The 27,011-nt window shown below is 42.9% G+C and overlaps 1 protein-coding gene and 1 long non-coding RNA gene across 2 annotated transcripts in view; one reads left to right on the top strand and one right to left on the bottom strand.

Moving 5' to 3' along the window:
* EPHA4 (EPH receptor A4) overlaps window positions 1-27,011 on the bottom strand; it is a 107,171-nt gene that overhangs the window by 29,845 nt on the left and 50,315 nt on the right. The window contains exon 5 of the mRNA XM_056358949.1: window positions 18,672-19,010. Within this exon, the coding sequence (XP_056214924.1) occupies window positions 18,672-19,010 (339 nt within the window). The remainder of the gene's footprint in view (window positions 1-18,671; window positions 19,011-27,011) is intronic.
* Window positions 137-1,322, top strand: LOC130158304 (uncharacterized). Its single transcript, XR_008825239.1, has 4 exons — window positions 137-306; window positions 449-555; window positions 649-873; window positions 993-1,322. It is a non-coding gene; the product is annotated as an uncharacterized LOC130158304 (long non-coding RNA).

Raw genomic sequence — 27,011 nt, 5'->3', positions numbered from 1 at the left:
TTTTTACTTCCCTTTTGCAGTAAGAATACTGCAAATTAGAAATCAGATTTCTTGCCCTAAAACACACACACATGTGACATTACTGATCAACCAACCACAAAGAAATCTGCTTGATCAGTGCCTCGTGCAAGGCAGGTAGGCAACGCTTTTTACTGAGAATCTGTCACTTATGCTGGTCTGACCTCAGGAATTGTAGAAAGAAAGTTCACTTTCTTCCCTTTATCCTCTTTTTAACTTCCTTGGTTTTCCAATTCATTTCTGCAGGCATTTATATTGGAATTTAGTGAATCCTTCAATATTGGGCCGGTAAGTGCTGTATGAAAATGCTTTTCTTCTCTGTTGTAAAATGGCTATTTGCAGCAGAAGAATATATATATTAACTACCCTTTCTTGTGAAAGATGCTTAGCTTTATATATAACAAGTGCTTTCTCATGTCTCTCAAAAAAGGACAGCTGATCTTAGGCACTACACCATACTGGAATAAACAACCTGCTCCCGGCCTCCAGGGCACAAAACAGACTTCTACATCAATTCCTTTGTTACTCCTTACAACTGTAAGAATGGCTCTATTTTTTTCCTTCCTGTCCTTTATATGCAAATTCATCCTACTTGACTTTTAATCTCTTCTTTTGTCCTGTATTCTGCAGATGAGCAATTTGTTTCTGAGGGTTTTTTTGTTTTGACTGTACATCCTGCCTCTGCATATGCCATACAGAAATGCTAAGAGTGCTGAAGTCCAGCGACAGGATGAAGTACCAGAACTGCAAGAAGCCGTCCAGGAGCTCTTTGACATCCCTGCAGCACAGACCAGTAACGGCCTATGCAATAGGATGGTGAGCTGCAACTCTGCAGACCTTAACAAACTGGGCTTGGTAAGCACAGGGAGTACTAACGGTTATCCCACTGCATGGATAAAGTCCTCCCTTGCCAATTCTCTCTTATTTCTGCAAATAGCCCGACCATCAGGTTTATTTGTTTCCTTGTTTTCCAGGATCCACCAGTTGACCTGAGTAGCTGAAGGACCGGGCTTCTGGAAGAACAACAGGTCTGGGTCCCCTTGGACATGTATTACCAAAGGGGCTTAAGAGTATGGTCAGTAGAGTCCAGGACAAAGAAGGCACCACCACTGCCAGCTCGTCATGGAAATGCGGGCAGCAGCCACAGCCTTCTGGGTGAGCTTCTGCAAAATATTTACTTTCATTGTTCTTCTCCCTTTTGCCTTTAAATTGCCTCTTAGGGATGATGTGAAGATAAACATGAAACAGGCTGTAAAATGATATTTTGATCATGAGTGGAATAAAAGACAGAATCTTCTCTTCTATGTGCGTGGGCTAACTGTTCATTATATACTTGCAGTCCTAGACAAAAAATGCTGAGGACAGCCTGACCAAAAAGAATACACAATTAAGATGTTCACAATAAGATCAAATAATGCTTTTGGAAGAAAGTGGGAGATCACTTTTTCTTTCTCTTTTTGCACTTTCCTCCTCCCTCCTCCCTGACATTTGGAAAGGAACAGTAAGCAAAAACTCGTTTCTCAATCATCATTGCTTACAACAGCAAGTTTTTCTCCCACGTGTGCACAGACTGTACACACCAAGCACCAGTTCTGCCAGAACAGCCCATTTCACAGGGAAGAATGACAAGGTATTTTGGTGCCTAAAAAGGGGTCCCCTTGAACAAAAGCACAAAGTGTAACTTTCCCTAGTTCAAAGCTCAGCAGTTCCTCTCCCTTAAAAAAACCCACTCCCTACTGATGTGAATGTTGCAATTTTCTTTTATCTACTTCCTCAATAACCTGCCATTAAACACCTACTACTAGTTTTATTACTGCGGTTCTAAGCTTGCGGCCTACAGAGAGAGAAAGAGCACAGATGTACTACAGAAACTTCACCCAAATGCCATAAAGCCATATCCCAAGGCTAGTAAGTGTTGAATTGTAACAGTTTTGAGGCACTTTAAAAGATGGCAGAAGCAGAGTGTCAGTTTTTCATTACTGGTTCAAATTAGAAGAGGAGGGAGAAGGGAAAAAAACCCAGGAAATAAATAGATGCAATAAAGTCTCTGGCATGTAGGCATCCATGAGTGAAAACAGCCCTTTATAAAACTACAACACGTGAGTGCTCAGATATCAAAGATACACAATGCCCAGTGTTTTATTGAAGATGCCTTCTTAACCACAGCAGGGTTTACTTTCCACTCCCCATGATTTGAATTTAAATGGATCATGTTTACTCAAGGGGTCTTTCACTGATTGAAAAATATACCCACAGTTTGTACATTATCTCAGCTAAATTCAAATAACATATTTAAATTTAATTACTTGAAGCTTAGGGGTTTTCATGCTTTTCTTTTTTCCCTCAATTGCACACAACAACACTTATTTGTTCTTATCAATGGCTATGTGCTTTGTCAAGCATCAAAATTAAATGCTTGAAAGCACTAATGATGTTACTGTGATTAAGGGTTTTTACCTTCCAGGGTAGATACTAAAAGCCTGCTCCATTATTAATTACATTTTAAAAAAAATAATAATAATAAAAAAAACCACCACCAAAAAAAACCCCAAACACAATACACCAAAAAACCAACACAAAGATTTCTGAGAATCTAACACTGAAAAAAAGTCCTTTTAGAAATCAAAACAAGGCAATAAAAGATCTTCTCTTAATTGGGACAAAACACATTTAAGGGAACCTGGCACATTTCAGGTTTTCTCTTTGAATATTTACCTTGTAATATTGTGGGGGCTTACACTGAATTTTGTAAATTATATTATCAAATAGTCTCACAGCAGGAAAAGGATGTACAACACAGAGAATCAAATATGGTTTTAATCACTTCTAAAGGCAACATTCTCCGGGCCCAATTCTGGTATTTTTACACATGTAAGAGAGCAACCTAACTCTACTACTTGATGACTTCACATCAAGTGAATGGAGAAGCTTCCAGCCGTATTTAGTCACATGGACCAGAATAAATTCAGAAGAAAGCCGTTCTGCTCTTTCCTAAAGCGTTCGTGTTCAGTTCTGCTTCCCGTTGGTCCCCTGACCCTTTTACCCACTCCTCTCTCCTGCCTGGGCAGAAATGCTCCTCTGAGTAACACCACCCCCATGCTCCAAGCACAGGTCGGAGTATATGCTCTATGCTATACACATGTGCTTAGCATATGCATAAGCCATGAATGTACCTAAGGGTAAGCACATGAAAGGCTTCTGCACACGTGAGCCGGTGTGTGCACAGATTAGATGTCTGTGCACGTCTGAAGACCTGAGCTAGAGTCTGGCATTCCCATTCCTCGCTGCCAGTATGACAGCTACACCTTTCTCCTAGGGACCGGCAATGGTCTGTGGGCAGATGTGCACTTTAAAAACTAACCACAGGTGTATTTTATTTTTTTTTCATTACTCCCTTTGTGTAAGTGGAGCAAACACTTGTACTAGTGATGACTGGGCCGGGTTAGGACTTGGACAAGGATCTAGAGGCCTGATTACTCAACCAAGCCACTGGAAGCCTCCCAAGACATTCCCGAGTCCTCTGTCTTCCCACCGTCTGCCTTTCCCTCCCCCAGGAATGACGACTGGTGAGGAACACCTCCCAGCTTGGAAACTGAGACACGCCAAGATTCAGGCCAGCATTTTCAAGCTTCAGCATTTAAAGCAAAGACTTTAAATCTACGCCACTAGAGTAAATTGCCCAAGGTTATCCACCCACACTTGAAAATCCTGGCCAATGTAACGTGGGAGCAGTGTGACAGCTGAGCCTGACCTCTTTCTCTCAATCCCTTCAGTCTGCCGTAATACTTCTGAACTAAACTCTCCCTCCTTGTTACTAGAAATTACGCTGCTCAGGAAAAGCATGAGCCCAGCCACAGGATACTCTCACAGGACACGTTCATCCCAAAATGACAGGCACAAGCGATCCTCCCTTTCTCTCCTGGCTCCGCAATCCAGTCACTGCCAAAGAGCTCTGAGAAAAACAAGGGACAAAGCTCTCCAACCCAGGGACCAGCTCACATCAGTTATGTTTGCAATGGTATGTTCATAAAGAAAGGGGCTAGAAAATGAGATTTTAAAGACTGTTAACACAGCATTATGATGTTTTAAACATTTCCTCCATTTTAAAGTTTTCATTTCTTGCCTCTCCCAAAAGAACCTGTGCCGCAGATCTTGCCAAACCACAAAAGCTGGCTCTGACTTGCATCAAATCAAAAGCTTGAAGGAAAACCCAGGCTGTTAGCAGCAACAAATAGTAGTAGTTGAGGGTTCTTAGAGTGCTATATTTTTACCACGCTATTCCAGCTTCAGTTCTCGGAGACAGTAGCTGTTGAGGCTCCCGAAAGAGCCTGTGTATTTTCTGGGTTGCATGTCCAATTCCGCATCAGTTTTAGCACAGACTACTTCAGCATACCAGAACTGCTCCAATTTAGATCAAACCAATTACAGGAGCTGAGGTCTGACCACAGTTCCCTGTGGTTTACATCAGGAACTGTAATGAGACAGGGGTGATGAAGAAGATTTTGCACACCCAGGAGACAGCTCGTTCTGGCTATTAATTTCTGAGGACCAGCTCTCGACAGCACCACATTATTTTCAGGTACTGGCCCTCCAATTCTGAAAGCCAAATAATGATGTCAGCTAATGCAATGCAGGTCTGGAGTAACTCCAAAGATCAGAATCTGCAACCTGCAATCCTAAAGATTGCCTTCAACCAAAAGGCTATAGAGTCTACATAGTATTTAGCAAGAGATCTGTATTACAATTCAAGCATGGGGTCTGTTTAGTCTGAAAACTGCTTTTTTTTTTTTCTTTCTGCTAGCTTGCTAAGAAATCCTGTTAGCATGTTCTGACAAGGATAACTTAATGGTTGCCAACAGAAACATGGCAGAATACTGTGTATTTCCTGTAAGTACGAAAGCCAGCTTAAAACAAACAGGAAAACAAGTCTTTTAGTTGGAAGGCAATTTATAAAAATCTGTCTGAACATTACAACCACTTCAAAAAAGCAGCACTCAAACATTTCTAAATGCTTAAACTAGAACGATTAACACAAGAAGGGTGAACATACTCAGCGCTGTGAATTGTTATAAGAAATTCTAGAGCTATAAGCAATTTGTTAAGATGGGGAATTAGTCAGCAGCTGTCTGACCTGAGCAGGTTTGGAGCCGCTGGTCACAAAGCAGGTCACATTGCAGTTACTCTTCCCTCTAGTTGAGGTTAGAATCTGACCCAATGTAAACAACAATAAATTTTGTAGCCTAAAGAAGCCAACACTGATGCTCTACTGCATTATACTGAATTGAGAGAAACAGAGAACATGGGCCACGGAGTCCGGACAAAGAGAGATTGCTGTAACTCTGAGAGTCCTCCTTTAGGGCCCGGAGCACTCATGCTTCCAAGCAGAAGCCACAACCCAAATTTGGGTTGAACACTTCTGGGAAGCACATGCTGTAATCATCCTCTTCCTTCCCAGGTGCCAGTGCAGCAAGCACAGACCGCCCAGGAACCACTGATGCTGGGACACCGCGTACAGCACCCCAGGGTACAGCGGCGCTGGGGGAGCCGGAATGAGAAATTAGAGACCATAACCTCTAGTTATTAAAACAGATAATAATGTTGGAAACAGGACATTCCCCAACCACTCAAAATATGTGGTCTGGAGCAATATGACCCACTTACCACCTTCTCCTCAGGGCAACTCTAGCTCACCCCCGCACCCTGCTGTTCCTCCTGGGAAGCCCGAGGTAGCCACCAGAGTTAATTCCTCCCCAGCAATAGCCTGTCCTTCACTTTTGTATTGCTGCACAGCAGGAGGATCTGCTGAGCTGCCTTTTCAAAACAAACTCCTCCACTCCCCCTCCAGCCCCTTCCACAAGGAAATCAAAGCAACCCTCACAGACACATCAGATGTCCCCAAATGAGACCCCTGTCCCATCCTCTAAGCCCTTCCTGAAGTCAAGCAACCGTCCAGCCGCTCCTCCTCCTATTTTCCCATCCTCCCGCCCACAGTCAGAGGAGTTAAGACATGTCTGCATAGATTGCATGAGTCAACAGACAAGGTGGGTAGAGCTGTTCTTAAATTGTACAGGACCAACAAAATAACTTACTGTATCTGTGCCCTGCAAACCACTTCTTGTGCGCAGCTGTCAAACCACTCACAGTAGCGTATCAACAATACATAAAACAATACTAAAAATAATGAGCCTACTCTATGAATAGCCTAAAGGGGCAACCCTTTGTCTCACATTGCAAAGGACAGCTCTCACCTGATGCCTCATGTCTGTATCTATTAACAGAAAGCCTTTTTTTCTGGTCCTTGGTCCTTTCTTATACTTGCCACCAAGTTACCCTAACAGTTATGGCATAAAACTTTACCCACTATGGGGCAAATATGTGATTTGGTACCAAACACATCTCCTAATGCTGTTCTTGGTTCTTGCACTTTACATTTTATTCATTGAAACATGGATATCTAGATGAGATATATATATATATATGCATATATGGACTAAATAACTTCCTTTGTCGCTTACTTTCAGCATTAAGAATATTAGATTTTGTAAAAAGAGCTGCTTAAAAGCCCTTATCCTATATGCCACTTAAGATTGAAAATACTGGAGTATCTTCTAAACAAAATAAATAAATGTTATGACTCACTTTGATATAGCAGTATTCACTGTTTTAATAAATAGATTTGGCCACATTGCCTCATCCTGGCTTCTGAACTGCTACAGTAATAGCACAGCGTTACACTTTGCTATTTGGGTTTCTCAGATCAATCAGCCAAAGTCAGAAATGGCAAGAATCTTTGAGGAAGAAAAGGTAACACCATTATAAACATTTTACTGCAACTGTGATGCACAGCTCCAACAGCAACTGCAGGCTGGGTCTCATACGTGCCCTCCTGAGCCTGCAGCACCTAGAAGAGTCAAAATCCAGAACTCACCCAACAATAAAAATCACAATTCCCATCTTAACACTTAGAGTAATAAATTGTTTCAGCATCACCAACGCTAAGGAACTTTATCTTTATTTACTTCAAGCTCCTTGACACAGAAAAGGCTGGTGCAGAAGGTTTGCATTTATATTGCAGCTGAACAACATATAAATTTTAATTATAGTTGATATTCAGAGCATTCAGCTGGAACTCCAGTAAAGCACCTTCTGTACAAAGGTTAGATGGATTTGACATGATATGATCTCTGCCTCCGGGCTCTTGAGATACCCTTGAGCTTGAACCAAGGTTTAGGTTTTGTGAGCTCATGTTAGCACTTTGTGAAGGACACTGGTCCGACAGCACTTGGAGATCCTCAGTTCTTCCAGGATGCTGCAAGACATCCTGCCATACTCCCCCATCCACGTTCCTCTTCTTCAGGGGAAAAAGATACTCTGTGCTTTTGGAAAAGCACCAAAGAGAATCGGACCCCAGCCCACCTAACTCTCACACTCTAAGCTCTTCTAACAGGTCCTCTCACTAGAACCGAATTAAGTCCCCTTTCTCTTACCTGCAACGGGCAGATTTCTTCAGGAAATGAAAAACCATTAATTTGCTCAATGACAGAGAAAATGATATTCTGCACACAGTGTTGCTGCAAAAAGCAAAGCTACCTGAAGTTTGCTGTTCCATACAAAAGAAGAAAAAAAATAAAAATCCCTGACGAAGGACAAACTGGGCAAGAGTCTTAAGCTTCCTGAAACACATAAACCTTAAAATTAAAATCTTAGTTCATGATGTCAGTTACCAGTTACATCATAGGTGGCACATAATTAAACTTACAAAGGGGTTTCATTATTTTGGTTTTATGCCGGATATGGAAAACCAGTGCATTATTCATTTAAAAATTGTGTCAATTAGAAAAACCCCAAATGGAATAAGCAATTAAATATTAAAGGTGGCTGCCTCAGTGGAAAACAATCAGCAAGATAATTGGTAAAGTTTCCTGTGCAATGCAAGTGCCATTACAAAGTCCGAACAACTTCAAATCTAAAAAAGTAAAGAAATAAATAAATAAAACCCCCAAAAATCAACCTCATGAGGTTATGAAGATTTGGAGCTGCACAAAGAAATCGGCCATGTTTATTTCCTGGAGGAGTCGTGAGCTACAGTTTGGGCACATAAAAGCCCGTGAAAACAATAACCCCTAATTAGCTCAGCAATCGCACAGATGGGTCTGCGCTCCATGTCTGGAGCTTCGTTTTCAGTCCCAGATTCCCAGCAGACAGGAGGACACCGAGAGCCCACCCCAGCTCCTGATGAGGAGATCTCTGCTCCCCTCCAAGGCCAGGGCCCTGGCAGGTACTGGCAGGGTGGAACGGAGAAGTGCCTGGGATGGGGACTGCAAGGAAAAATATAATCTTCAATCAAAGCCTGCAATTCAAAAATCATTTCTTCTTCCAACAGCATGCAAACCACTTTTCAATGTTATGTGTCTCCTCCTTGTAAGGTTCCTGGGTTGTGTCATCAACAAGTCCAAAAATTTTATTGTCTTCTCATTTGATCTAGGTGAAGCTGGTAACTTCCATCAGTCAGACTGAAAACAAGCTAGGAACCCCCTGTGCCACAGAGCCCCTCTAACCTAGGATGTTTGCAGCTTGTCAGTGTAACAAATACAAATAAAAAGATTCTCTGTTAATGAAAAATGCCACATCTGCAACCGGTGCCAAAGAAGTCTCCCTTTGAGCCCAGCCCACTCTCTTCAATCAGTTCTTCCCAGTACTTCCATAGTCGCAGTTTTAACGTTCAGCACAGGCAGCAGTGAAAGCAAACAGCTGAACCGCTCCTGGAAAGGCACCACTGGGTCTGCACATCATGTCTGAAGTACAACGGAGAGCCCACAAATCTCTGCAGCTCCTACAGGACTCCTCTTGCCCACTCTGTCCCAGAGCGCTTGGGGAGCTTGAAAAACACAGGATTTAACGCTCAGCCCCTTACACATTCCAGTCACTTTCTGTCTTATTTATGTGCATGCACAATATCCTGATAAACTAGAAGGGAGGCTGCAGCCATTCCATCTGCATTCCCTTTTATGCTAAGAAAGATAAATTGAGGCTGATTCAGAGGACAGATTTAAAGAACGCAGTATGTTACCAAGACAAGCGCAATCTTCCCAGGGAGCCGTTGTAGTGGCTTGTCTTGAGATCATGCCTTTATTTGTTTGCTAAAATAAATGGACACCACACAAAACTCAATTCATATACGAGACATTTCTTCCAGCCCACTGTACCTTCCTATTTTGCTTAGCCAGAACTGTCTTATTTTATTATTTATTGATGGGATCATTTAATGGCACATAGAAAATTAAAAATAATAAAAAGCTAATTAAAATCTTCAGTGCTTTCCTTTTAGTCTTCAGTAATCTATGGAACTGAGAGACATTTATATCCAAAGCACATTACAGTTTAAAGGTTTTTCTGTCTGTAATAATCTGTGGATACTTTCAATGGATTTTAATACAGACAAAACCAAAGAGATTTTATGGAACAGTAGAAGTATTTAATAAAAAAATCAGAATCAGTCAATTGTCGTTTTAAGACCAGGTGATAGAATTGGATAGCAGGGATAAAAACCCTAATAAATTCTGCAGGAACTGTTCAGAAGACTGAGAAAGAAGTCATCATTTCCCTTTAAATTAACAGTAGGACTTTTCCATAAGGGATGTTTTGAATTACAAATGACCAGAGGAATAAAATACAAACGCTTCATCTTCCTACACCTCTCTAGACTGTATTTAAAAAAAAACAAATCCAAAACCATGATCAACTTTTGTTATTATCAGTTTACAAATCACAGCTTTCAGAGACCCCGAATCCATTCTCGGAGGGCACTACTAGGAGTTCTGGGACTTCGGTTCTTGAATTTAGTAATGAAGGCAGATTATCTTAATCTAAGGAGATGCCATGAAATCCTTCAAGTAGATGCAGATAGAGGCTACGCATTTGCCTGCTTTGTTTGGGAGGGGAAGCCCACTGGAACCCTGCCATAATAATGAAGCGCTCCCTGCACACCAGTTCACATGTGGGGCTAAATCTGAAATGACATTTCTCAATGAAAGGAGCAGTATTCGCTCGTGTGCTCAGCATTTTGATGTCTGCCAAAATCTGGCAAACATGATTATAGCCATCCAGCAGGCATGCCACAGCTCTATTTAGTCCTCATGTTTTAACGCCACGTTATGCAAAAAATAAATAAAAAATAAAAGGCTGCTTTGCATTGGCATTCTGGGAGTATGACTGCATGCACAAGGATGGACTCAACACGTTTTGCAGTGCCTCATACAAGGATGGAACATCCGAACCCAAAGGGGGCTGCTTTACCACCCTTATGGGGTCAGTTCAGCATCCTGCCCTCCAAACTGTAAGCCAGGGCAGAAACTTTGGGCTTCAGGGACTAGCAATGTTTACTTGTGCTACCCTGCATGGCATTTTAATTAGTAACTGTGCGGATTTAAAACCTTTGAATGAACACACAGGGGCAGTTGTGCAGCCTAGCTTTTGTGTTTCCACTCTCTCAAAAAAATCCTGTTTGAGGACATCAGCAGGGGGTTAATGGAAGCTTTGATAAAGTTCTCCGAAGCCTTTTATTGTTGCTCAACTACAGACTGGACTCTGCTGTCTCTCTGGCTGCTTTCCAATTAATTTAGCTGCAAAACAACTAGAAAATTTAGAAGCCCACCTAAACATTTGGTAGCCACAAACATTCTTGGGTAAAAAGTCCTTCCACATTAAAATATCTTCTTGCCAATTGCTTATGGGAAGCGCTCAGACTGGACGACAAGCTCCACGAATGTGAAATATCAGCACACTGCCAGCGAAACAAAACACGTAGTTAAATAGTCCACAGCATATAAAAGCTGCAGCACCGTATCGTCATCTCTGTCAGTTTGGTAATATTCAACTGTACCAACATCACTGAGACCAGAATTTGATCCGATTTGACGTCTCCTAAAGGTAAATTTATATAATTTAAATATGGTCAACGCTATCCAGTCCTGAAATTAAATGCCTTTTACCCCAGGAGGATATGTAACTAACCTCCATTTCTCATAGCAGACCATGAGATCTTTTTTAAAATGTGACCAAACTTCTATTTAAATGCTGCAATTACTTCTTGGCATTATCTGACATGCAACTTGTCTAAGCTGTTCACTGAACCCTGAAGCTGGTTATTTACTAAGGATCTTTAGAAAGCACTTTTTTTTTTTTTTTCCTTCCGACCAAGACTTGTATCCCCCACCTTGAATACAAATTCATGGAAATGGGTGGTGCAGATGGCTTTGCCAGCAAGCAGGCAGTTGTTATTTTAATTATTATTTCTTTGTGGAAAGCTGTAGTTACCTTAAAATAATAATTTAATCCCCCTCAACAATAGTTTTCCCGGTTTTGTTTTTAAGACGGGAGCACGTATACTTATAACTACGCATTTATTACAGACCATCAGTTAAAGCCTGTGCAAGAACACAGAGTTGTTAATAAGAAACTCCCACTTGCATCTGCCAGCTTGGAGAAGCTCATTACTCAGACACATTATCTTACGCAGATAATTAAACGTGCAGTAGAAGAAATCTGAAGTGGTCAACACACTGTATCTCTGAGGCTCTGAGAAATCTCATGCTCAGCACTGAAATTTGCCCATTCAAAATTATTCCTCGCTGTTTGCTTCCATGCAATTCCCAAATTTCTTGCGCTGGGAGCACTTATCTTCTTTCTAGATCTCCCACCACATTTATATTTGAAAGGTCTGTGGTTTCCCAAAATACGTTGTTGGGTTTGCTTCAGAAGTCCTTACGGCAACTCCCTCCAACGTAAATCTTCAGACAGCAAAAGCCAAAACACAACTCCCTGGGAGAAACAAAGCAAGGGAAGAACGAGGCAGGTCGCTGTCCTGCACAACCCGGCAGGTCGCCTCACCGGTTATGGCAGGTGAAACCCTACAGCAGCTGGCACCTTGTCATAACCTCTCTGCTTGGAAATGTGTGTACAGGCAGGGATTGCCGCTCATGTCTAGCAGATAAATGTGAAGCCTTAGAAACCATACTGGTTTAGATTCACAATGAGAATGAGAAAGTTACGTACAATTAGCCTGGAATTCGGCAAGATGCTGCAACAAGTCACTCGGAGTGTCACACTCATACATTACCCCTTTTTCAAGTCCCTACCTACTAGTTTTGAATCTCTTTCCCTATTGAATTGACACTTGACACAGCTCTGTCTGAGGAACAAGGAGACTGCTGATCCACCATCCTTAGTACAAACACCTTTAAAGCAAAATAAAAACACCCCTTTGCAACAACTCCCCTTTTCCTTTGCCTTGAAATTTTGCAGAAAAAAAAGAATGTAGCAGCTAAAAGTATCACAGGCACATCCCATGCTCTGGACATCTGGCATGTTTCCAGATGTTTGCCAAGAGATTATTTTAAATCAGCTACGTGCCAAAGTTTCCTCCTGGGTTTGTGTGCCTGTAAAAGGACTCCTGGAACATGCTACTTGTATCCTGTGGCTGCAGGGAACAAGTAACTGGAAAGGGTGGGACCATACTGGTAGCAAGTGAGTAAAAAAAAAAAAAAAAAAAAAAAAAAAAATTGAATTCATTTGACTCCTGGATGTCCAGGAAGGCTGCAGCCAGGTAACTGCTGTGCCCAGTACCTGGAGTGCCACTCGTTCCCGTGGGCAGAGACACAAACTCGCCCACCTTCACAGCTTCCAGGCTGGGCCATCCAACTTGCTGCAAACCTCAACACTTCCCAAGTGGTCCAAAACACTCACATAGTAACAGCCTGTCTCAGCACCTTAATCCTGCCATCCACAGCACCCTAAACCTCACCAGCACTACCCTGTCCTCACACCACCCAAGGGAGCCAGGCGAGGAGCTGGGCTGGAAAACCCACCGGCCATGAAATGGGAGCTGACCTGCAAGAGCCTCCTGATACCCTCAGCAGGCACTGGGGAACGGTAATACCAGAACAGAAAATTACTGATTTTACCAGCTTATGCTATTTAGAGAGTCTGTGAAACTGTGACATGACAGTATGATGAATCTTGTCTTCAAGTTCACAGAGCTCCTTTCCCTGGCTATTTGAAGATGACGTCTTCCTTGGGGTTATACAGCCCTGCAAAATTATGTTTCAACACAACAATAAACAGTCCAGGACTACATTAAAAAAAAGGAAAATTTTTGCAGGAGTTCAGCATAAAGCTGTAACAGTCTGAACAACTAGAGACCTTGCTATTGTTTTAAGCGAAATTAACTTATTTTATCACCTCCCTATCAACAACATTCTCAGTATGCACATAAATATCACCACAGACAAAAATAAAAAAATAGTGTGTTCACTCTCAGCAAACAGAAAAGATTTACTATTTATACTGAAACCAGGACTACACTCAAAGAACTGTTCAGAGAAGTTTAGAGAATCGGATGGATTGATCAATCTTCAGAGTATCGGTTAATTGTATTTTCCAGTAGTAGTCTAAGGGTATTCATACAGTCACCTAAAGAAAGGTCTGCGACTGAGATCAGCTTAACAATGTCTTTTGATGTTTCACTACAGAGCAATTCTTCATAGATAAGTTACAAATATCCAGGAAAGTAGCACATTAAAAAGAAAATACTGAAAACCTGAGGTTTCCTGGCCTTGGCATGTGTTGCTTTTGATCGGCCCGAGCAACTATTACTTTGTCGATACGAGGAGTGCACGCTGACCAAGGGCAATGTATGTCCATGAATTTTTACTGACTGCAAATTCAGCTCTGCACAAGCTAAACCACACCGGCAGAATACAAGACCTTATATGCATTTTCTGTGCTGTTCTGCGTAACACGTGAGGAATGCTAATCAGCATTTGAAAGGAAACGTGGGCTTTCAAAGAAGGCCCACCAAAACACAAAATGGGAATATATATTCCCCTACCAAAAAGTCCAGTAGAACTCGTGAGTCATCTGGAAGCGAATGACTCCTACTTCTTTCCCTCCCCCCTGCCATTTCTAACTTAAAACTCAATCATCCTCAAAGGATCGGGATCTTTCAGATATTTTTTTTCCTTTTTAGTAATGGAATTAAGAACATAACCAACAAACCAACCTAAAAGCTAAATAAAGCTTAACAACAGCTGACATTTTCTCTTCCTAGAACTGAATGTATTTCAGGTTCATCACAGTCTGGTTACCACAACTGCAGCCTGTCCCAGAAGAATACTCTATTCACGCGGGTCTTCTCGGTGGTGCTCAAGTCACGGTGGCACCGTGACCCATTTTAGCTCCTGCCTGGAAATGGATAGTGAACAACCGCAGGGCTCTGAGTGACGGTGAGGGACCAGGGGAGCATACAAAAGAGGGGGGGGGGGGGGGGGGGGAAGGACTGCAGCACTGCCAGCCACATCGCTCTGCCTCTCTGAGATGAAGCAGCTTTGAGACAGGCGAACAGACAGCTAGACAGGCAAGGTGTGGGGGATCGCACAGACAAAGGAGCTGGGGAGAGGAGCAAGAACAGCAAGAGGAAAAAATGGGACAGAGAGCCTGATATATTCATAAGAAAGATCAATTCTTGATCCTGAGCACAGGCAGCTTGCAAACATTCAGTCTGATGCAATGGGAGAAAGAGTAAGTTTGTTTATTTATACTGTATTTTCATCCTAATTGGCACATCCTGCCTCCACCTAGCTGTGCTGGTCCACTTAAGGAAACACGGAGGCCAAGGTAACCTAACAAGGTAACAAATCACCAGGCAGTCTGTTTATTCAGAAATACCAGCCGTTTTGGCTCCAACAAGCAAAGGAGCAAGAAGGACACCCATCCCTCATAAAATGCAAACAAAAAGAAGGAAACAAAGCAAACAGCATAATGAGTTCAGCCTTTAAATCTCATTTTGAGCTTGTGGAGGCTCTCCCCCCTGCCTTATGAATGCCTTTAGCATCCATGCAAAACCTTGTCCTTGCAGTGCTGCCCCCTCGGACACGCACAGAGCCGAACTTAGCAGTGAGCCTGGCTGTCAGGCTGGGGACCGAAGCACCTCAGCTGTAATCTTTAATAAAAATATAAACTGTTCAGCGCCTCTTCAAAAAACCCAAAAGCTGCCTGCTTGCTGTGAACAAGGTCTCTTTATTGAGAGATTTACTTTTAATTTTGAACAGCTTCGCAGCATATCCTTAGCAGAAAAAAAGAGCGAGCCCAGAGATTTTTGAGCTATTCAGCCAACTGCCTGGTGGAGTTTCTCATTGAAATTAGCTTCTCCTAGCAGCATCGCATGAGAATTGCTGGTTTGCATCTCTTTCACAAGTCATTTCACATTTTTAAAAGATGGACAAAGTGATGATTTCATTTGATTGAAAACAGAAAGCCACAAAAATCACCACTGCTGGTGGAGACCCTTAATATCAGCATTTCCCAGTACCCACTGTGCTAAGGGCACCGGCTCCACATTTCAACAGCTCAGTGTTCCATACTTCGCTTTTTTAATTTCTTTTTAATCTTATATGGGAAAAGAGTGTCAGTTCCCATCTCAAAAAAAAAAAAAAAAAAACTATTCTAAACATGTAGAATAGCGAGCTGAATTCAACATTCAACATTCAGAATTCTTAAAATGTCACAACATTGAAGTATTTCACTAGGAGACAGAAATTTTAACTTGGTTCAAAGCCTGGAATTTCACTTCTCTCATTAAAAAGAGAAAAAAATAAAAGCTATAAAACCCAGGACCTTTTCAAAGGAAGCAGGCAAAATACTTTTTCAAATGCTTTTTGATCCTGCTTTGAATGGCAAAAGCTTATTTTCATTTAAGCATTTTTCTACAGTATTGGAAACTGAAAAGAGTTTCTAAACAAAGGGAGAAAGTAAACTGCCTCGTTTCATTATCTCCAGGAGTAAAATGGCAAAAGTAAACAAAAAAACACCTGTGCCTTCCAACAGCACCTTTCATGTCACTGCAACACATTTCTTCAATTTTGTGCTGAATATACCAGTAACTGATTTCTCATTGCTTTCTGTACGTCTCCAAATGCATACCTTCTATAGGGGCTGGCAGCAATGCAAGCAAACATACAAATATTTGGATTTCTGATTCAGACATGAAAAACTGCATTCTAGAATTTCTGTATATTTTCTTCAGATTACATGGTTGCATATTTGGAAAGTCAACTTGAAACTGCTGTTAAGTGGACGGATTTCCTCTTCCCTTGCATACTTATAACCCTTACTGAATTTAACTCTAAGATGCACCTCTCGCAAACAATGCCAGCAAATTCCCCAGAATACAACGCAAAAGCACTGCTCATACCTAAAGAACTAAAGAGCCACATTAATAACAAATTTTTTTTATCAAATGTTGGAAAGCACAAGCACAGATAGCAAAAACAATAAAGTCATTTACAGATTTTCAGTGTTCGCAGCTCATTTCTATTAGCAAAACAGGGAAAGAGTGTTATTAAAGGAGCTTGGCTCTAACCTGAATTTAGAAATTGCTGCAAGGAAACCAAGGTAGCTTTACATCAGTGTAAGAAAGGTGCAAGATCAAAACTAAGCCTGTGGCAGTGCTCTATCATGACATGATTTCTTTATAATGAAATATAGTGAAAGAAAATTAGTGGCACAAGAATTTTAATGCACCCCAGACACACATTTACAATGATTAAACAGATCAGTACTTGTAAAACCCAAGGGTCCAACTTTACAAACCTTTACTTAAGCAAACAGTTTCACTGAAATCAATGGGATTATTTGCATATGTAAGGACTGATTATCTCCGTTGAGATCTCTAGGTTTAGGCTACACATTTCTGTTTAGATCTTCTAAGCAGCAGAATATACAAAATTGTATGAAGAACTGGAGAACGCCAGTACCTTGGAATTAATTTTCATTTGTATCAGTACAGTTTTCTCCGGCCCTCTGAAGCATTTGATAGACTGGGCATGTTTCAAAATTGGAAGTGTTGGCAAAAATACAAATTTCCTGATGTGAAGAACTGCTACTCATGGATAATAAACAAAATCAATTCTTATTTGCATATTCAATCAGATTTTGGTTTGCATATTAAAGCGTAAGATGGTAGAATTTTCACACGGTAGACTGATCCCACTTACTTATTCATGCATATACGCATCCACTAATCCTTACACATGCCAAAATCAGTCAGAAATACTCTCTTTGCTAGGCATCCATAGCACAAAACACTGTCCCTGCCGCTGTTCTCAACCTTCTCTTTCCGTATAGTGTATGACAGCATTCTCCCACAGCTTTCTCCCAAGACTCTGTAACAGCCCCTGTTCTCTAGTAGTCTTCTTTTCACCAGGCAGAGCAATAGTTTGATTTTTTGAATCATAATTTAAAAGCCATGCTGTCAACTGTATGTGTAAAGAACAAAAACCACTGGACTAGGTTTTCAAAGGAGCTTCAGCATGGACTTGACAATTTTGCTTGTAACTGTCACTGCAAAACTGAACATATCTCCCACTGTTAATATTGAAGTGCTCTGGACTACAACTAAAATTTGTAGATTTAGACTATGCATACCTATTTTTCACCCACATCTAGTAAACAGAAATCACAATATTTACAGAGTCCAGTACTATCAAAATAGGCGATATTAATACTGTACCATACACGAGAAGTCTAACGATAAATGATAACCCTGTAAGCTAGCCTCCAAGGTGCTGAATGCCTGCAGCATCTGTGGGACTTGAAGGCAATCAGTGCTGTAAGCGATTAGATAACAGGTTTGACGGTCTTGTAGCCAGTCTGACAGTCTGGATAACTAATTTGCATACAGAAGAGTGCCATATTTAAATGTATGTAATTTTGTGCATTAAATTAAAAATTCAACTGGAAACCTGTGCTTGAAATCTTAGCTAGCTGCATACAAGAAATGTTTTCATGTAATTAAAGAAATAAAATCATACAAACGATCATCAAAATGAAACTGTGATCTGCTGCAGCAGCCTTTACTAGGGCAAGCACAGGGGGCAGAAAAAAGTAGAACTGCCTAGGGTACCTGAAATAATCAGGTATAAACAGAAATAGTATTTCACTCTCCCGGATGAATGAAAGGCAAAAATCAGCCAGCACGAAGATGAAAGCCCATATAGGATTTCTAAAGTAATGCCAGCTCTGATCAATTGAAACGTTGTTAGCAGCTGGTTAAGGAGGTATTTATTTAACAATGGGACAGAATCTAATTGACTTTGCAGGAGAGAAGGAGAGCAGGCAGGCGAGCAAGTGAGACTCATCTTTCTGAACCTCACAGAGCCCTTTTTGGAAGATGGCAGAAGCACAACCCTGCGCTTCCCAAGCACCTATTTCGCCCTCTGTAAACACCCAGGGCCCATTTGTGTCCATGTGCAGGGTCTCCCCTACAAAGGGCCGAGCTACTGGTGGCCCTGGCTCTGTCCCCTCGCAATGCCAGGGCAGCCGTGCTGTTCTGCTTCTGCAGAATGCCTCCCAGCGTCCTCGCAGCATGCTGCAGCACCGCTCTGCTCCCAGCTACCGCAGTCAAACCCTCCTCTGTTTTTCTAGATGTAAAGAATTTAAACTAGCCATATAAATAAGCAGGAAATAAGGGTTTGACCCAGTTATGCATCTTAGGGCTCCCTGCATTCATTTGCTAATGTTAAATGCAATGGAAATCACAGCTTTCCTAAAAAAACAGGCAGGAGAGAGAGGAAAAGAATTTGCATTCAGGCTCCTACCTGCTTGGTTAGTTGTCACAGTGACTGACACAGCTTGGTCCTGGCTTGGATTTTGTTTGGACACTCCATTCACCGCCCAGACTTCAAAGGTGTAGTTAGTGTGTGCCAGGAGGTCGGTAATGGAGACCTTGGTGGTTTTCAAGCCATTCTGCTGGGGGCTGAAGTGCACACCGCTGCCACAGGACCGGCAGCGGCTCAGGTCACCCGCACCGCACCGCTTGCAGACCACGTTGTAGGAGATGTCTTCCCGACCACCTCTGTTCTGGGGTGGGCTCCACTCCAAGTTCACAGACGTCTCATTGACATTGGAAATCAGGTTCTGGGGAGCAGACGGAGGGCCTAGAGAGAAGAAGCTCACATTTTTAGTAACTGCAAAAAGCTTACATAGCACCTTCAGACTGAAGGTCCCGGGTGATACTGAGCATGCACAACTCCCAATTATGTCAAGGACAACAGAGACCACACATAATTTTACTTCTGTGTGTTCTTAATAAAGATGAAAAATGAACTGGTAAGTCAAACTTTGATCCCTTCATCTGATGAATTAACAGTATTTTCCAGCTCTAAATGATCTGGAAAGCCCAATATTGTAAATAAACAGGAGTGGAGTTTTTTCCACTTTCACCATTTATACTTCTGATGAAAAACTTAAAAATTACATATTTTACATTCATTTTTCCATGATCCCCTAAGCAAACCATCAATCACACAAATTCCTGCTTCAGTTGAGATTTTCAAGGTCCCCCACTACCTACCGACAGACTCTCATTGAAATTGCTGATCTCCTGGTATTTTTTTCTTAAGAATATAAGTGCAATATTTTCCAGACAAGTTTATGTCAGATCACATTCAGGGAACACTGAAGCCCATCAAGCACAGAGCTGGACATGACACTTTGGGATGCAGGAAGGAGATCTGAGTAGAAAGCAAGGCACAGAACTAAGGCTCTGAAGGACAGAGAATAAGGGTTACAATAGGAGAATGCCAGAGAATGTGAAAGAATTGGGAAGGAAAATACTATGAAACAGCTGAAAGAAGAGCTGATACAAGAAAACTGGTCAGGAAACAAGAGACCATAGAGAAAGCTTGGAAATCAGGCTGAATCAGAGACACAAGGACAGCTGTTGCACCACGGGAACAGGAGACATTAAGACTCAAACACACTGCCAAACAGTTCCCAGCTGGTTCCAGCACAGGGACTATGGAATTTGGGGATGGAGCCAAAGGCAGGCTGGGGAGGACCTCCCTGAGCAGAAGGGCAGAGCTGGGCACAAGGAAGGGGTGGCAGCAGCAAAGCAGAGCCGAGCCCAAGGGACACAGCTCCTCCCGGCACCCTCAGCAACCCGCTGGGACCATAATGGTCAGTTCTGCCCCACTGGGCGAAGAGCCTCCAGCAGCGCCCTGCCTCGCACCGTAACCAACGCAACAGGCAGAAATCTTATTTATATGCTTAAATCTCCACAAGCCCAAAACCAACGAGCAAATTGAAAATGCAAAGAGCTAATCCTCTGACTCTTAATTTAATTTCAATACAGTTCAGGTGAGACACACTTTTCGTACCCTTAAATTTAATGAGGATGGTTCAGAGCAACCCCGTGAAACAGATGGGTATTTCATACATCACGAAAAGCTTCACTGACCAGATAAAGGCAGCCTCTTTGGGGCAGAGCACAAGGGTGCTCTGGCTACACACACACACAGATACTTTGGGACAGGATAGAAGGTCAATACTGTATCGAACAGAAATGAAACAGAGCGAGAACAAAGCTTGCAAAATATCATGATCCAAACCAGAATACAGTACAAATGGAAGTCCTTAATAATTACTCGTAGTTAGAGCTTTAAATACAAATATCATTCCTAGAAAAATACTGGACATTATTTTGTAGAAAGTCACAGATTCAATTTTTGTTCAAGACACAGGAGAGCTTCCGAAAGCTTAAATTCCATCGAAGTAGATTTTGATGGTTGGAAATTAAAATAAGTTCAACAAGATTTCCTGGTAGAAAAGGAAGGGAAAGAGAAAGTTCTGGCAAGTTTCCTTCCAGGTTTTCCATTTCTGTTATTTGTCAAACATTTTGAAACTGGAAAAAAAAAACCTCAACCAGCACCAACAGTTTCATTAACTGTACAAATAAATCAATCATAGGCTCTCATATTCCAAAGGTACAAACACAGTCATCAGGGTAAGATGGGAACCAAATAAATTATGGTGAAATTCTGCTGAAATTGCAAAGAGACTCAAGTGTAGCAGCAAAGAGGTTAAGCCGTTCAGAGGTGACTACGGTGAAGATTATTCTGGCTGCCTCGATTCATCAGGTGCATCTAAAAGCACCTGAGCACGCAGTGGAGGAAAAGGTTTTGAAGGCTAAATCACATCCTTCGGTCTGTGCTTGAAGCTGCCAGGATGTAATACATGTTTAACAGGAGACAGGACTTTTTATTTTAGGAGAGGCAGGTAGGTTAAGAAAAGAGTCTTAAATTACATAGAGGTCAAATGTATCTACTTATCTTCAGTATCTATATGAAAGGACTCTGCTGCAGGAGTAGCTGAGCAAGGTTGTTTCTCTGTGCTTGCTTCAGAAATAGGAAATTAATATACTCATTTTGAAAAGAGGGAAATCCTCCCTTCCTGCCAAACTCCTGAAATAGTCTCTGAGTTAATCAGGGCTGACAGGTAGAATTACTGCAAGAAGAGAGAACCTGGGCCAGCCTCTGCGATGGGGAGCCCTCCTGCCTGCTGCACCACCGGCTGCCATTCATGACTTTTATTTATACACTGGCAGTGTTTAGGAATCCTAAGGACAAAACCTTTTACTCAATGACCAGTTACCAAACACAGTAAGAGATGTTTCCTGCTCCAAAAATGCTTAGAAACTAACAGAGAAAGAAAAGGAAAATAAACTAGTTTTAATCTGTGTTCGTCATGTGGAAACTGAGATAGAGGGAGATGCAGTGAGACGACAAGGGCACACAAGACGTGTCCTGCACATCTGGGCATCAGTCACAACTCTTCCAAGTCTCAGCCCCGTGCCTCTGCCCCATAACCAGCTCTTCTTCCTTGCTTTTGCCAGGGAAAAAAAAGCTGGGTTTGCCGGCTCCCCTGAGCTGGAGAAAGCAGTTTCTGCTTAGCCTGCAAACACACAAACCTCCTTTTCAAAAATACACTCCGAGTGCAATGAGGTGGAAGAAACTCCTGAAATCATGCTCGAGTGGCAGCACGAGAACTGCTGAGCAGGAGCCGATCTAAACCCCTTCTACCCCAAAACTCCCCAAACTGCCCCACGCCAGGGTTCTCTCTTCAGGGCAGGCAGGTGCACAAGGTGACAACATTCAGGAGAGCAAACAAAAGCCTCTGGAGGAAACCAACAGCCTCAGCAGACTGCAAACCTAAGTCCATGCTGTGCAGCAAAGGTCTGACCTCATCAGAGCGGCTGCCGGAGCTGGTGGAAGCTGAGGACGTGTCCTCCCAGAAGCCACTCAGTACCTGGCAGCAGCAAGCCCTACACAGAAACTGCTCCTGTGGGAAATCACAAGAGCTCTACAGTGGAAAAAAAAGCAAAAGGTGTTTTCTTACAGAGCGATCACTTGCTGCAATCACCCAGGCGAGAGCATCGGCTCGGAGTGCAGCCAGGAGAGCCAAGATAAGGTGGTGCCAGTGCAAACACCTCCCCTCCCTGAGCAACGCCCGGCTCTGCCAGGTTGCCCTCATTTCAGGGGGATATTCGCAAAGGAAAGTACTCCCCGCGAGGAAGGTTCATACTGCCATAGTTACAGTCTGAAAGATGTGCCTTTTAGCTCAGATATAGCAGCCAGTTTGGGGTTAAACTCTGACTTACTCTGATGTCCATTAAGATATTTTCCAAGGCTCTAGGTCCAGTTTCACATGGGAAAATATGCCAGAATGAATCAAGCTCCTCAGAAGCAAAAAGTCAGTAATTAGTATGTGGGACAGGGCATTGCAGTGTCTAAACAGAGACGCAGTGAAGCGGAAAACCTGGGAAGCAGATGCTTGCAGGTCACAGAGATGAGTGCACCACCTCCAGAATGAAAAGGAAGATGCGGGGGAGTCTCCAAATGGTGGGCTGACATTACAGTGAGGGGAAAAGCAATTTCTTTTCTTTCTGGAGCCTAATCATCAATGGAGCTGTTGGCACTGGGAGTGGGGAATAGTTTCAGATTGATGGGCCTGGTTTCAGATGTTGAAACACAGGGCGTATCTGCTCCTTCAATGGTGATCAGGATTTGCTTTGTTTCTGACAACAGAGCCACTGCCGCTAGATAAGATGAAAACCCTTTCAGGGCCCTGGCAGGCTGAAAGTGCCAGCACAGTTCCCACACAAACTCAGCTAGAAGGATCCCGCAGGAACAGCGTCCTGCCAGCCAGACCACTACCCTGACATAAACCCTCTGGCAGAAAAAACTAGCTATGGGGCAGATGAGAGGGGAGACAGGCAGCTATGCCTCAAACTGATGCCAGCGCCTGCGATTTTGTCCTAAGTCCCATAATTTACAGCACTTTTCCTAAAACTGCTGCTGATGGAAGCATGCCATAGCATGAGCCATTTGGCATTCTGGAAGCACGGAGTTAAGACTGCCACACTGCCCAGAAGGTCTTAAAAAAAGCGACAGTTCCTACAGGGGAAAAAAAAAATATATTAGAGACTTTTTATTTTGACAAACAACTAATTTTAAAATTCATTTGATGATGTTAGGAAGGCAGGTGCTCTCACTTTCCGTGCCCAAGCCAACAGAACCTGAGGCATGGATCCACAGAGCTGCTCCCACTTTTCCCATCAGGGACTGCAAAGAGGGCACGGTTTGTTCATGGGGCCTCGAAGCCGGATCCCCCACCCAGCCCATTTACCAGCACCGTGAGCAGACACAGGGGGAGCTCCTCCATGGGAGCGCAGGGAACGGAAGTTTTTAATTTTATTCCTTCCTGGGGCTCCATAAATCTTGCTTCACAATAAACCCATCAAAATCAACTGAGCCATGAAACAAATGGAAAGGCCCTGGGTGGAGCAGTTCATGGTGTGTGTCAGGGCTCCGGGAAACACCGAAGAGTCTGTTTAGCAACAAATAATCTTTGTCAAGCTAATCTTGCTATCTTCCTCAACCCTCCTATTAGATTTACTTAAATTATTGGGCAATGCCGATTGTTTGGCTTTCTCTTGCTGCAATAAGCTATAGCCATTATATCTACCCGTTTCTTACCCCCACAGACAGACAGATCCGTCTGTCTTGAGGACAATGTTGTATCCCACATCCAATGACTATTCAGAAAAACAGAGCTTTTAAGGGGTTAAAAGGACGAGTATTACCCGTACTAAAAGGAGTGATGTATTTTAGCACTCTCACTACAACCTCATGCTGCATTTTAACTTTTCATCCATCAATACTTCTGTCTCTGCCTTCCCACAGAACACTCTGGTTCCTCTCCAGTCAGCTCCTGCACATGCCACTGCAAGACTTGAAAAAGCCTGATAAAAGCCATGACGAGCACATGTATCAACACCTGAGGAGCTCCCTCCTACCTTCCAGACCACAGGACAACTCCGTGTGCTACATGACCTGTGTGCCACATTAATACATGTGCCAGCTCCCTGTGGATTCCAGGTCTCCGTGAGCATAGTTAGGGAGCCTCTGTGATTCATACCAGGGATGGAGCCTGGTCCAAGCACAGAAGTGACTCACAGCTTCCACAGCGAAGACCCAGTAATGAACTTGCTATCCAGGATGGAACTAGCACCAGTGGGGTGCACATGGCACGGGGTCAGGGCTGTGAAGCGAAGCAGGCTGCAGACCAGCACCGGGCATAATGACATTTCAGTAAACTGTTTATTTGCAAGGTATGTACTTTGCATTTAAATCAGCTGCCCTACGCGCTGAGGGACCATCAGAGGTTGTTGGCTCAACCATCAACAGGTTATTTGCCTGTTTTTTGGGTACCATCCTGCTGAGGAAGTTATCCCAAAGCCCCTTTCTTCCTGCCATCAAAGGATAACAGTACAAGTGCAGGAGGTTCAACCTAGTGGGGCACTGGTAATAATCATTCAGCCAAGGAAAAAGAAAGTCTGCCTTTAACTCTGAATGATTTCAAAGGCAAATAGCATAAAGACAATTAGCTGCAACTGAGTGAATATTCCTACTGCCCTCAGGGATCGGTCTTGCCCAGCCCTTCATGCACGCCAAGGGGAAAGCACAGGCGCCAGGACCCTCGGTGTGCCCACGACGGGGTCTAACCGGGGTGCGCCAAGACGGTGCGCCAGGACTGCGAGTTCAGCACCACCACAAAGCCACGAGTCCAAAGGAGAGAGCCTCTTCCCTCACAAATTCCGTATACCACAAACCCATCTCAAAGAACGTGCTGGAGCTGGGCTCCTGGAGCTGGAGGGACTCGAGCCAGACAGGCAGACAGGCACGGTTTGTCAGGCGTGCAGACAGATTCCAACCCAGTCAGCCGACCCTTTCTCCCTACAGCTGTAAACCTGACCGATCTACGCAACTGAAAAATACCTGTGGAAACTAACCCTGGGATCTGAAGGTAGAACTGCAAGTGCACCATGCTGAAGAACCGTATTTAAATGGTTATGACAAAGGTTTTAATAAGCCTGGTTTTACATCTTCCTTTTTTATTCCTGATCTGCCCAGCAAGGTGCTTCTCTAAAAGTCTCTGTGGGTGTACGCAGTCAATTCAATTACAGTTCTCTACAACTGGACCAGACAGACTTGTTTGACATAAAGAATACTGTCTTCACTAAACCAGTTAATTTAGTTCAGCAACAGTGCATGGTTAGGAGGCGTGGATTAAAGGGCAGTGAAAGGAGAAGAGAAAGAAATGTTTCCCAGCAAAACAGCTCCTGAGTGACTCTGCTGTCCCATAAAATGACAAGAAATAAGGAGGAACTTGCAGCTTGGCTCTGTGCTGCCCCAGAATGATAGGATGCCAAAATCCCACTTTTAGACAACTAGCAGCTCCAAACTTTAGGCAAACAGCTTTTATTCACCAAAACTACAGGCAAGTAAAAAAAAAATAAAATCCTTTTTTCTTTTTTTCAGAGGTCCCATGGAAAAAAGCACCAAAGCTAAAGTTGTGGGCTTTGGTTTGGCCAATTTTATCAGACCCAAGTAGCCACAAGATACTGTTTTCTTCAACAGAAAAGCAAAACCACCACAAAGCAAACCAAAAAGCACCTCAGCACAGGGTTCTGACACTTAATGCCTTTAAAGTTAATTTAGCACTTACAAGAAACCCACTCTGATGGCACCCAAAATAAAGCTCTTAAGCCACGAACAGCCATCTGCCCGCAATCTGCCACAGCCTGTCCCCTGGCAGAGGGCTCCCTACCAGCAGCCTCTTTCTTTGTGCCAGCTTCGTTCTCGACCAACACTGGTAGTGGATTATTTTGGCAGCAACATTACCCATGAAGGACTAAACTGATATTATCAGTATCTGGACTGTAACCACATCTGTTTACTACTAACCTATGGTACGGTTAATATTTATTACCATGCAAGATCTACCTGCGGGAGGAGATCTATTAAAAATGCAAGCTGAAACCCACACTCTCCATGGAAGTGCTAATGGAGATATTCCAAACATACAACCTCAAGAAGGCAAGCCTTCGTTAGGAGCACCCAGCCAGTCACCAGATCAGTGCATCTGAAATGCACCTTCCTTTAAAAGCAATATGCTTTCAAAAGGTATGTACGTGACTAAGTAACAAGCACGATGAAGCTTTTGAGCCCTGGAAGGAGAAAATTATTTAAAAAATAATATACTCAATCTGTGTGTGCACGTGTGTAAAAGCACATTTCTCTATCAGGTAACAGATGTGTCTGCAGCCAGGGCAATGGATAATTATTTTCAAGTGGGTTGTCACCCTGCATTCAGTCTGTGTTCGCCTGACAGTGTGAAATCGGAAGGAAGCTTCATTGGCAATTCCCACCAGGCATCAGGAAACCTCAAGCATGTAGGAAAGACTTTAATCTTCTTTAACGATTCCTGCACTCTCCTCGAGGAAAATATCACCTCTCTTTGAGGCAGAAAAAGTAGACCTTAGCTTAATAAGGATTAAAAATTATTCCAACAAACAGCAAAAATTACACAAGAACCTGCTGCAGTTTGAAGCTTTCTAACTTAACCCCTGAACTGAGAAAATCCTATAAACATACTGCTAAATGCAGCGGAGCACCAGCTTTGCTAATCAAAGTCAATCAGGGAGACCAGCAGGCTTCAATGGGCTTTGGACCAGGACTGACAAAAGGATCCTCTTTATGAGCCTGCTCCGGAGACACTGACCCTCTTCATCTCTGGTGATTTCAAAGGGAACTCAG

This window comes from Falco biarmicus, chromosome 13 (genome assembly GCF_023638135.1).
Source record: "Falco biarmicus isolate bFalBia1 chromosome 13, bFalBia1.pri, whole genome shotgun sequence".
Taxonomy (NCBI): Eukaryota; Metazoa; Chordata; class Aves; order Falconiformes; family Falconidae; genus Falco; species Falco biarmicus.
This window is presented reverse-complemented; position numbering and strand designations above follow the sequence as displayed.